This window comes from Alosa sapidissima, chromosome 9, assembly GCF_018492685.1.
Source record: "Alosa sapidissima isolate fAloSap1 chromosome 9, fAloSap1.pri, whole genome shotgun sequence".
Lineage (NCBI taxonomy): Eukaryota > Metazoa > Chordata > Actinopteri > Clupeiformes > Clupeidae > Alosa > Alosa sapidissima.
The window spans coordinates 11,223,703-11,236,421 of record NC_055965.1 but is presented as its reverse complement, the minus strand read 5'-3'; the positions used below and the strand labels follow the sequence as shown (position 1 = coordinate 11,236,421).

Below are 12,719 nucleotides of genomic sequence, written 5' to 3'. Positions count from 1 at the left end.
CGGGCTTGCCCAAACGGTACAGACACTCCCGCTGAAGGCGAGGGTGAATCCAATAATGAACAGCCCCCCAGTATTAATGTTCCCAATGGTGAGGGTGCAGAAGCTAGTGGTGTTCAGGCAGAGGGAGGGGAGGAAGGTTCCTCAGCCGAGGTGAGCCTCCCGTGTGGGCCTACCCTTGCGGAGCCAGCAGGGGAAGATGCATCCCAGGCTGAACCCGACACCCAGGCTGAACCCGAAAGCGTAGATTTTTCCCAGAATAGCGTAGCAGGGGAAGATGATCTGACAGATGGGATTGATTCAGATGACGAAGGTTCTGAAATGGAAGCTGAGGTTGAACCTGTTTTTAAAATGCCCCAAAAAGGTCAAAAGCGAACACAAATGGATGAGACCGTGAAGGCAAAAAAGAAACATGCGCGAGGCCAAAATAAACCCGCTTCGGTAGAAAGTGATTCTGACTGTAGTGTGGATTGTAGTTTGCGCATGAGTGGTTACCCTACTCAAGAATACACTGTGCAGGACATAAAAAATTTTCTGAAAGAAACGAAGCATGTTAGAAATGTTCAGATCGACAGCTTTTTCCCTGATATTGAACAATTCATGGCCAGAACAAAGCAGTTCATTTCTGACGGGCTTTTTTCTAACCCTGAGGTCTACCGTTTAACCAAGTTCCTCACTAAGTTAAATACACTTTTGGGTAAGGACGGTAAATCAAAGAAGGCAGCACGTCCCAAGTAAGCAGAATCATGTGTTTAATCATGCAACTTTTTTTTCTTTTTCTTTTTCATTTGTTTTTGACCATGGGTGATTTTCGTGTAGCTTCCCTAAATATTAATGGGGCTAGGGATCCCTTGAAAAGAGCCCAGTTTCGACTCCTGTCAAGTATTAAGCGTCTAGACGTCGTGCTCTTGCAAGAGACGCACAGTGATGCAAGGAACGCGACTGATTGGGCTCTAGAGTGGGAGGGTCTTTCTCTTTTGAGTCACAACTCCAACGTTAGTGGGGGAGTCGCATGTCTTTTTTCAAAGAGCTTTACTCCCATTTCGTATGAAGTGGTGGAAGTTATAGAGGGAAGATTGCTAAAAGTTAGAGCTGTTTTTGAGGATCATGTTTTTGTTTTTGTTTGTGTGTATGCACCAACTACAGCAGCAGAAAGAGTGGCTTTTTTAGAAACATTGTCTACTGTTATAGCTGGATGCAATAGTGATGAATATTTGTTTATTGGGGGGGATTTTAACTGCACAGAGCAGGACATGGACAGGAATCATGTTGAGCCGCATATGCTTTCACGCAGAAAGCTTAGTCAATGTATGCAGACACATGACCTAAGTGATGTGTGGAGGAATTTTCACATGGATCAAAGACAATATACTTGGACTCATGTCCATAGTAATATGATTTCCTTAGCAAGGCTTGACAGGTTTTACTGCTTTAAACATCATCTTAATATTTTTAAGAACTGTGCTATTACTCCTGTAAGCTTTTCAGATCATAGTTTGGTTGTGTGCAGTGGGTTCCTGAGCTCAGTGAAGCCAAAGAGTGCTTATTGGCATTTTAATACCACTTTAACCCATGATAAGGAATTTAGAGATGTTTTTAAAGCTTTCTGGGATGGTTTTTGTGAATGCAAGACATCTTTTATCTCCTTACAACAGTGGTGGGATTTTGGCAAATTACAAATCCAACAACTGTGCAAACAGTACACTCGAAATATCACAAGTGACAGAACCCGGTCAATTGAAATGTTGGAAGCAGAGTTAGTAGAAATTCAGAATTTGGCTTACTCTACTGGGGATCATGATGACATTGACAATTTGGCAACCAAGAAGGGCGCCTTAGCTGAGCTGCTAGGTGTTAATGCACAAGGAGCGTTGGTCCGTTCACGTTTTCAGTGTGTGGATCAGATGGATGTGCCTTCAAAGTTTTTCTTTAGCTTGGAGAAGAAAAATGGCCAGAGGAAATGCATTCATTCTTTGCAATCTGAGTCTGGAACACTTTTGACCAGTGTGCATGATATTCGAAATAGAGCTGCACAGTTCTATAAAGATCTATACGGGAGCGAACTAAGCGGTGTACAGGCTGACAGTGTGTTCTTGAGGGGATTGCCTCAGGTTTCAGAGGAATCCTTGGCTGAACTTGATTCCGCTCTGACGTTGGAGGAACTGGAGAGGGCCCTTCAAGGTATGGAGTGTGGCAAGGCCCCTGGCCTGGATGGAATCCCCATAGACTTTTATAAGTCTTTTTGGTCTGAGGTGGGGGAGGATTTGCTTGCAGTGCTTAACGACAGTCTTGCTAAAGGACTTCTGCCCGTGAGCTGTCGTAGGGCAGTCCTCACGCTTCTACCTAAAAAGGGTGATCTCACTGATATAAAGTGCTGGAGACCCGTGTCGCTCCTGTGTAGTGACTATAAATTGTTGTCCAAAGCACTGGCTAACAGATTATGCAGGGTGATAGATCAGGTCATCCATCCGGACCAAACATACTGTATTCCCAGTAGATCCATTTTTGATAATGTTTCTTTAGTCCGTGATGTCATAGACATGGCTAAAATTTTGGGGCTTGATGTGGGTTTGGTCTCTTTAGACCAAGAGAAAGCTTTTGATAGGGTGGAGCACAGCTATCTTTGGGACGCGTTATATGCCTTTGGATTCAGTGAAGGCTTTATTCAGAAGGTCAGGGTTCTGTACAATGGTGTGGAGAGTGTTCTCAAAGTCAATGGTGGTTTAGGTGCTCCTTTTAAAGTTGGCAGAGGGGTAAGGCAAGGCTGCCCTTTGTCTGGTATGCTATACTCTTTAGCAATAGAGCCTCTTTTGCAGCAAATAAGACTAACGTTGAAGGGTGTGTCTGTGCCTGGATGTAATGTACCTCTTCGGTTGTCAGCCTATGCTGATGACATAGTTCTTCTTATTAGTGGGGGAAGGGATATAGAGATGGTTGTTGACATTCTTAAGGAGTTTGAGTTACTCTCATCGGCCAAAGTTAATTGGTCAAAAAGTGAGGCTCTATTGCTGGGTCAATGGGTGGAGGGAGTGCCCAGTCTCCCAGATCATTTGAACTGGAGGAAAGATGGTTTCAAGTATTTGGGTGTTTTTCTGGGGAATGATAAAATTATGGAGAAGAATTGGGAGGGGGCAGTTGAGCGGGTTAATGGAAGGCTTGAAAGATGGAAGTGGCTATTGTCAAAAATGTCATACAGGGGGCGGGTACTTATCATTAACAATCTGGTAGCATCGTCCTTCTGGCATAGACTATCCTGCGTAGACCCTCCACCTGACCTGTTGCAAAAAATTCAGTCTGTGTTGGGGAATTTTTTTTGGGATGGGCTGCATTGGGTACCTCAATCTGTTCTATTTTTGCCTAAGGATGAGGGGGGGCAGGGCCTCATACACTTGCATAGTAGGACTGCAGCTTTTAGACTGCAGTTTGTAAAAAGGCTCTTGACAGGGCCTACAAATGTTGCATGGAAGTGTTTGAGCTGTGCAATACTGAAAATGGGTGGGAATTTGGGGTTGGACAAATCCTTGTTTTTGATGAGACCAGATGCAATGGTGTTTTCAAATCTGCCACCATTTTATCGTAGTTGCTTGAAAGTTTGGGCCTTGTTTAATGTCAAAAGGTTTGGTTCTGCAGTCTCCTTATATTGGCTCCTGAGAGAGCCTGTGGTTGGAGGTGCACGTCTGGATATCTCCTCAACCAATTTCCCTTCGCTTCAGAAGATGCTGTGTGGTGCCAAGATTGTCACTTTGAAAGATGTAGTTGACCGGACAGGGCCACACTTTGGGAATAGGAGGGGGCTTGCTGATTCCATGGGACTGAGATCACTTCGGGTTGTGTCGCAGCTCCTGGAAAAATGGCGTGCTGCCTGCACCTTGGATGAACTTAAGCTACTTGTGGACTATTGTTCAGGGGTGTGTCATCCTGACCAACTGGACCCTTTTCCTAGGCTGGTAATTGCACCCAATTTGGATGGGTGTACAGGTCCACTTTTAACATCTAGGAGCCCAAACACTATGTTGCTGGATATGGTCACGGGGAAACAGCTGTACCATGCCTGTGTAAAGGTGTTTAATAGGAAAGGTTTAGAGAGCAGGGCTGACACACCTTGGAGCGCTGCTCTCAAACTGAATAGTGGGGTGAGGCCTGAATGGAGAGCACTGTACAAACCACCATTGGCTAAGAGAGTGGGTGACTTACAGTGGAGAATTCTTCATGGAGCAGTTGCTGTCAATGCTTTTGTTTCAGTGATAAACACAAATGCTAGTCAGGAATGTCCTTTCTGTTATCAAAGGGAAACTGTCTTTCATGCTTTTTCTTTTTGTTTAAGGTTAAAACCTTTGTTTTGCTTGCTACAAAGTTTATTTTGTGCGTTCAGTGAAGAGTTCTCCACAGAGATGTTTGTCCTTGGTTTTAAATATGTCAAAAAAAGACAAAATGTATGCAAACTTCTGAATTTTATCCTGGGGCAAGCCAAAATGGCTATTTATATCACAAGGAGGAATACGGTAGAGAACCTACCAGGAACTAATGTTGTTGTTCTGTTTTCTGCCCTGGTTAAAGCCAGAGTTTTGGTTGACTTCCGGTTTTATAAGTTAATGCAAAATCTGGAAACCTTTGAGGAGGTGTGGTGTACCAAACAAGCACTTTGCACTGTGATTGAAAATGAATTGCATTTTAGCCATCTTTTATAAAAATGGTTTTATGATCTTTTTTTATATCTCTAATTTGTGATGACAAAGAGTGATTGATTGACCTGTTTTTGGTTTTGTAAAACTGGAATAAAGTATGGTTAAAATCTCAAAAATCTCTCTCTCTCTCTCTCTCTCTCTCTCTCTCTCTCTCTCTCTCTCTCTCTCTCTCTCTCTCTCTCTCTCTCTCTCTCTCTCTCTCTTCCTGTCGCAATAGCTCATGCAGCCCACCCGCATTAACACTAAAGTCTATAAATTATACATCCATACATGTGTTCATGTCTCGTCGCCCTTCTCTATGTGCCGTTAGACCGGAGCCGGTGAGTAAGTCTAACTCACCTGCTACTTCTTCACATACGCCACATTTTTGCACAGCTAGAACACAAGATTGTATGTGTGTGTGTGTGTGTGTGTGTGTGTGTGTGTGTTTGTGTGTGTGTGCGTGCGTGTGTGTGTGTGTGTGTGTGTGTATGTACGTGTGTGTGAGTGAGTGTGTTTGTGTGTGTGTGCGTGCGCGTGTGTGTGTGTGTGTGTGTGTGTATGTACGTGTGTGTTTGTGTGTGTGTGCGTGCGCGTGTGTGTGTGTGTGTGTATGTACGTGTGTGTGAGTGAGTGTGTTTGTGTGTGGTCAATATTTTATAAGCCCTCCTCCTTTCCTCTCCCACCATCTGCATCCCAGCAATCGTCTCCGAAACGGTCCGTCGCTATGGCGGCCCTGCGTCAGCGCTGGCTCTCTCTCCTTATCAGCCCCAAACCAGCGGCTGGCCCAGCTGGCTCTCTGTGGGTAGTGGCAGTGATAAACTAGGAGCGGATGGAGCGATGGGAGCTCTATTCTATGTGATAACATGAGCTCGCCTTACTCTACCCTCATCCTCATGGTTGCCATGGTTTTAAACACTCTTATGGGAATGAGAAGGGGGTGGCTGAGCAGGAGCAAAGATTGTTTGTCCAGAGACCAAGTTAGCCGGCTGCTAATCAAACGTTAAACGTCATGGTACCCATGGCCTCTCCGGTAGTGGTCCTTTTGGCAGCCTGGAAGATTACTGTATTACTGACAAATGAAACTTCCATGAATCAGAGGAGGATACTCTTCTGGACTGGATGTCCTTGATTGAATTCTGAAGTAGAAACCCAGACAATTTCTCACCATTTAAGTCTCCCTAACAGTCTTTATGGTTGTCTGATAAAGTCTCTCTGGCAGCTCTGCAGTACCTGTTCTCACTTTAGCCTTTCAGGGGATCATTATTTTGATATACATTCAATTCTTTCTTCAATTCATTTTTCTCGACTTTCTTGTATTATTATCTTCTCCTCAAAGACAAGGACACCTCACCTGGACAGGGACGCAAGTCGAGTCATTTTATAGACGGGAAAACCAATTGAAAGTATTTATGATATAGTCACCTACAAATGAAACAGAGGGCGCTTGTTTTTATGAGCAGGTCTTGCATAGTAGCCATAATAAGACCATATTTGTGTATTATTTGAAATTTTAGGCTATGGTATGTTTATTTTTTTCTTCACACAGGATGTTAGTGATATGATGTCAGAGAGTTCCTGGCAGAACTTGCACTTTCATGTACAGGTACTTAGTGTTCTCGTGATCTTCATCTCCAAGATGAGAACAGACAGGTGGACTGAAAGGTCTTCCTGAAATGACACCTACGCTGAGAGAATCAGACAGTTTGAAAATAACCAGAGGTGGACATCTGGCTTCTGAGAGTAAAAGTCCTGTTATTCCTTCTACACAGGTGATATCACCAATTAGCTGATCTACTTGGCTGAAGATTTGTGCTATTTGGGAACAGCAAATATGTGGTAGGACTTTTACTTTCTGAAGCCAGGAGGTCAACCTCTGAAAATAACTCTTGTCAAGTTCTGGCACCTGAAGATTTTTGATGCCTCGGAAACCATGGCAGAGCTCCTGGAAGAAGAAAACTCTAAGTGGGCGCTCGGTTTAATTAGACGCCGGGTCTGACTTATGGCCTGCCTGGCCCGCTCGTGTGGATTAAGTGTGAGGAGTAACTGCCTGGCTAGCGGCACCGAGCCGTAAATCCAACCGCAGGAGAAGTCGTCGGCCGTTGCGACCGACCCAAACCAAAGCCCTTCACTTAAAGCCCAAAGCCAGCTCCGAGAAAGAGAGTCATAAAGAGGAGTTGACAGGTACAGCACACTGTCAAACGCTTCCTTTCTGAGAGCCCCAAACTTTGAGGGCCTATTATTTATTTATTTTTAGCTAAAGTGCAAGGCATTAAGGTCAGAAGTGCTGAAGGCATGGTTGAGCCTATCATCCTGTCATGGGTGTCAGAGCTTACATTTTTTACGGATACATCTTTCATTGTGGTTTTAAATGAGGTCTTGATTTGGGATATATTCAGTTCCTATTCCCCACGAGACCTATAGGAAGGCAAAGATCATATGGTTACATCTTCTACTGAAGACAATGGTTCAACTGACCCTTGTACATTCACACACACACACACACACACACAAACACACACACACACACACACACACACACACACACACACACTGTTTATTGGCGTGTTATTGAACAATACATTGATGTGTTGACTCAATAGTGCCTCAGTGGTGCATCCCTTCCATAGTTCCCTCAAACCCAGGCCAGCTCAGACAGATCTTCTGGCAGGCAGACAGGTAAAGCACGCTTCCTCTTTGAGAAGCAGAGACTTTGACAGTCTATTATTTATTTATTTGTGATCTGAAGTGCAAGGCACTAAGGTGGGCTTAGGTTTTGTTCTCAGCAATCCTGTCCTCATGGATACATTTTGTCAGTTTCAGATTTTCAGATCTTCAGTGTGCAGAACTTAAGGAAGATGACTGTGGCAACAGTTTACACTGAGCACAATGATACAGCTGCCCTATGATGTTTTTATAGTCTACACACTGGCTTCCATTTTCCTTTTATTAGCTGAGACACTGCTTCTTCTTCCAATTATCGTGACAGCCTCGGGCTGCACATGCTATGCTTCTCATAGTTTTTATCAAAGATTCGAGAGTGCTACATGCTCCGCTCTAAGATCTTTTTTTTTTTTTTTTTGTATCTACCCAATTTCTCCATCTGTATCAATGGATCAGCTGCCCAACCAGAAGTTCCAACACAAGATAAACAAAGATGGCTCCTCCCTTGTTACCATGGAAAATAAGGTCAACGTGTTAGTCAACCGAACAGTTCATCATTAGTACCTCAGGGGTCCATCACTGAATTGTTCTCTAAGACTGAAGTTGTTTTCTGATCTGCCTGAAGCTGTCTGCAGCTAATCAGCATCTCTTTGCCTTACAGGAGATCTCCTCCATTCTACAGGATCTGAAGAGGATCGAGAAACAGTTAGTCGGTAAGAGCAGTTTAAAGATGAATGTGGCTGGAATCATGTGACTCAACTACAAGGACTCTCCTAGGATCCATGTTTATGTGGGGGTATGTGGTGTACCCATATGCCTCAATGCTGAGCTATTATATGCTATTATATTATATTATTATTATTATTGTATGCTATTATATGCTATTATATATTATTATATAGCAATGATTAGATGGCATCAACAAAACCTGTTAAATAGGTTTCCTTCATGTGTTTCATTGAGCATTATATGTATGAGATGTCATGTGAATTATATTCATTTAAACGTTAAAAGCCTCATCTAGTTTCCTTATTCTGCCAACAGTGATCGACATCATGGTGGACCCTGACGGCACTCTGGACGCGCTCAGCAGCCTGGGCTTGACCAGCCCCCTGGTCTCCGAGCACAGGGACAGCCCGGGCTCTCAGGCCCAGAGCGCGGGCCCTCTGCTTGGGGAGGGTGCGGCCGGCGCCCCCCTGGCCCCCGCGGCTCCCACCGAGGTGGCCGAGCGCGACGCAGGCCTCGACGTGAACAGCAACGCGGCCGGAGGCAGCGGCGGAAAAAAGAACTCGGTCTCCCACCAATGAAGGAGGAGGCCATTTGTTTTAACGTGGGCCATTAGCTTGGACATGCAGTGGCCCTGTATGTGCTTGTCCAGTGCAAGTAATATACCCACTGGGAGTCTATTAGCTAGCTAACGACACGTGGAGAGAGAACAGACAGCATACAGCAAACTACTGGATATATTCATTGTGAAGTCAAATTGCCCATATAGCAGTGCTTAGGTTGACCCTGAAAGAAAAAAAAATATCCCCAAACATATTTTCAAAAGCTTACAAAATATTTTACATTGTATACCTACTGTGCCACTACCTAAATATTACACTATACGTATGTTACTTTATAAAGGTATTTGATATTACATCTGTAACCAAAACCACTCCTAGGTGTAACTGAGATTTACCATAGATGAAATATGGCATCGGCTAAGAACAGGATATGTGCTTTAGGAAGTAGAACGAAAAAAAAAAGCTTGTATTTTTGTCCCAAAGTCTGATTATTGTTAGGAGTGCTAAGATGATTATATATAACAGACATAGCCTACAGTATGTTTTAACATTGTATCTTGTTTACAAACGTCTTGCTCCTATGAGGCTCGTTGTGGTTGTGAGCTGAGGAGCTTGTGATGTCCCTGATCAGCCTTTCTCTGCCAACCCTCACACGGGGACTGACAGGGGCGCTACACCGGGCGCGTAACTGAAGCGTTTTATTCGCGTTGCGTCTGCTGCAACAATTAGCTTACACTTTGATCAATGGAACTGGCTACACCAGATGTGATTGTGGTGCATACTTTTGAAAATAGACCAGTGTTCTAAAATTGTTTTTACACGTCACAAACGGAACGCTTTTAGTTACACGCCTGGTGAAGACCCCCTGTTAAGAGTTCATTAAAAGGAGTGACACGAGAAGTGATGGACTATCCACAGTGGCATAGCACTTGAGGGGTCACAGGTACCTTAATGTGTGAATGAGAGAAAGTAGAAAGGATAGTACTGTATGATTTCCCATACAAGTGGACGCTCTGGACCATGTCATTGTGCTTATGCGAGCTCAAATGGTTGAGAACTAGTCCGTTTGCGAGAGTATGACATTTATCCAAAGTTAAGTGTGCTCTGTTCCAAAGCAAGGCTTTTTTGTTTTGTTTTGTTTATGCAATTTTTGAGTGTTGTCGTTTCTGACTGTTGCACTGACATGTTGTCATTAAAAAAAAGCTTGATATGTGGAATGGTTAAACTTTCAGATATTTGCTGAAGATTAATATATATCTACACTATCAGTGAAGTGCAACATTTAGTGATTGCAACACTGGCAAGTTCATTGTCGTTCCAAGAGATGTTATGTGGGATAACATTCCCAGCTGTATCTCCTCAGTTGGGAATGGAGCTTTGTTCTACTGTACAAAACATACCGGTACAGTTACTTGTAGCAGATGAAGTATGTTTCTTGTTTTTTTTTACAGTTTTTACAGTTTTGGTCTCATCTGACAAGGTCATGATGCATTTCCCCTATGACAAAGCTGATCAGAGAGTCCTACTGCTTTCCCATAGGTAAATCAACGCCCCATTCTAAACCTTCCCATATATTCAGTACTTATGTAAAAGAGAGGATAAGAATAGTCGTATGTTTTTGTGTGTAGACCTACTGAGAAATAGAAGACAAAGCAAGTCTTGAGACAAGTGAGAGACTGAATGGAGAGAATGGTGCGTTCATGATACATGTGTTGCATCACCAAGTGCCCATTATGTCCAATCATCTAGACCGACTGACGGCAGAAAAAGCACCCCTTGGCACGTTTGTTTTTTTGCACGTCTCCAGTCATCGCGAGCATTCACATAGCCCGCTAACATGCCACCCCAACACGGTCAAACGCCACTATGTGTGCTGTAACGCCTGACAGGTCTAAACGAGCCTAGCATCCCCGAAGACATCATGTCCATTGTCCAATGGAATGTGTTGGCATGCTTCCAGTGTTAAAAAGATGTTTTTTTTTTCCTTCTCCAATTTCATTGATCAAGACTATCGATGCGCTGAAAACCAATAACTGAGTGTTAATGAGTAAATTAACGTGCAAAGGTGGTGCATGCCAGCCGGGTCCAGGAAGCGTAGTCATGGATACTGAAGAGGAACAGCTAATGTTGAGATGGCCAACACTCGTCTACTAGCCTGGCTTCTGCCTCATACCAATGGCGTTTACACATGAATGTAACTTGATTGCAATTATCAGTGTTACTCTGCATAAGCGACAATACTTTATTAAAGAATTTTCATATCTATTTGCCAGTGTTACTGCTGTTTGCTTGTTTTGTTCATTCTACGATGCTGTGGATGTTTTTGAAGCATTCTGTGTTTGATCGACATGGAGCGAGTGGGAGAGAGAGAGATGGAGTGGGATTGGGAAATGACCACAGGACTCCAACCTGGGTCCCCGTGGGCACTTGGACCTTGTGGATGCTGTGGATGTTTGTAAATAGGCCTACACTCACTGAGTACACTCACTACAGTGCTGTGGTTGTACACTGAAAGGGCTCTATTGAATACGCATATTGCAAAGGTTAGCATAGTAACATTAATCATTGCCAGGTGTTCAGTAATCATCTATAATGTGTTGTGTCTGTTCTCAGCCGACATCACAGACAACAGGCGTCTGGTGGCTTAATAGCTAAAGTACCTGCAGACCATACCGTCTGGCAAGGTGCCAGCAGTACTTTAAACAAGAAACCTCACAACTCTAGTGTAGGCCTATTGTGTAGACCATCGGCCCTAAGGTGTGCCGACCCACCAGGAAAAAGCCTGGTATGCTACAGTATGTGTCCAGTGCATCCCTGCCTGTAGTATAGGCCTATACTTCTATCTGATGGCTCAGGGGTGGTGGTCACCTCAGGTCTTGCTGGCCAATGCCAGCAGTCTGTATGGGACAGCCTGTCAATGTTGCTCAAGAGAGAGGGTGGCCACCATAGTTAACTACGTGCCTTAAACTCCAGTTCCCTAATCTATCTGCCAGACTCGCTTGATCCTCATTAGCTTCTGGGAGTCTGATGGAGCTCATTGCATCTCTTGTCCCCTGACAGTAGAGACCTGGTTGGTGCTTGTCATTTTCCTTGAGGAAACTGTAAAGCTTTTTAGCATGCTTGAAAGTTTTCAGCCTTCAAGTACTGTAACCACTTGTTGAAGTAGAACTATTTGTTTTGTTTAATTAGCCTACAGCCTATAGGTGCTTGGACGTGTTCCAGAAGTTGTTTTTATTTGAGTGCTTGCCATACTGGCAGGGGGGTCGGGCTTCTCTATAGGCAGGGGTATGCTTTGAGTAATTCATATATACGGATTAAACCGAGTCCGGGGTGAGTCATTTTCTCAAAGAATTTCCTCCTCGGTCACCCAAAGCCCCTTTGATTTAATATCCAACAAAATCTCCCACAAGAAGAAATCGCGGAGGAGTGGCTGTCAAGCTTGGACTTCCTCTTATTAATCAAAGTGCTTTGTGTTTGCTTGAAGCTGGAGCGCGCGGAGACTTTTCATCGCCTCAGCACCTGCCGAGCCCTCCGCTCTGATGTATGAGATTCAAACGGCGGCCGTCGGGACGCACTGGCGTCTAATCATTAGCATGGGTCCCGGGACAAAGACGAATTGTCTCGCACAGGAGGCCCAAGTCGTGTGACTGTGCGAGAGTCTTTGAGCCATCGGCTATTTCCATAGCCTGTACATTTCGTCAATGGACGATTATTGCTTGTGGTCGGCCACAGTTTCACGGGGGAGAGAGAGTGAGGAAGGGGGAGAGTGAAAACCTGCTGCATCAGTGATGTTGGAGCGCGGACGGACACATTAGTATGCAGCTGGTGGCTCAGCTTAAAGTAATGATTAAAAGAGAACATTTCTAATTTGATATTGCAGTGGCCGAGAGCAGTCTGCCCTGTGGAAGCTGGTCAGTGCTGACGAGGAGTTGATGGACTATTGAAGTAAAGATGGAGTTATAATTGCACCAAATTACACCATTTCTTAACAGACTTAATGTAACGCTTCCTAATTTGAGCCCAAATGTAAGGAAATGTAATGACCAGGGTGGAAGTGATGTTGTAATTGTAGTTTAATAACAGTTTAATTGGCCTCCTGCTGATA

At 44.1% G+C, this 12,719-nt stretch overlaps 1 protein-coding gene across 2 annotated transcripts in view; it reads left to right on the top strand.

Annotated features, from left to right (window-relative positions):
* The window catches only part of cep170ab (centrosomal protein 170Ab), a 28,103-nt gene extending 18,740 nt beyond the window's left edge, over positions 1-9,363 (top strand). For both annotated transcript variants that reach the window (XM_042104546.1, XM_042104547.1), the window contains exons 18-19: positions 7,987-8,038; positions 8,370-9,363. In XM_042104546.1, the coding sequence (XP_041960480.1) occupies positions 7,987-8,038; positions 8,370-8,632 (315 nt within the window). In that variant the 3' untranslated portion in view covers positions 8,633-9,363. The remainder of the gene's footprint in view (positions 1-7,986; positions 8,039-8,369) is intronic.
* The last annotated feature ends 3,356 nt before the right edge of the window (positions 9,364-12,719 follow it).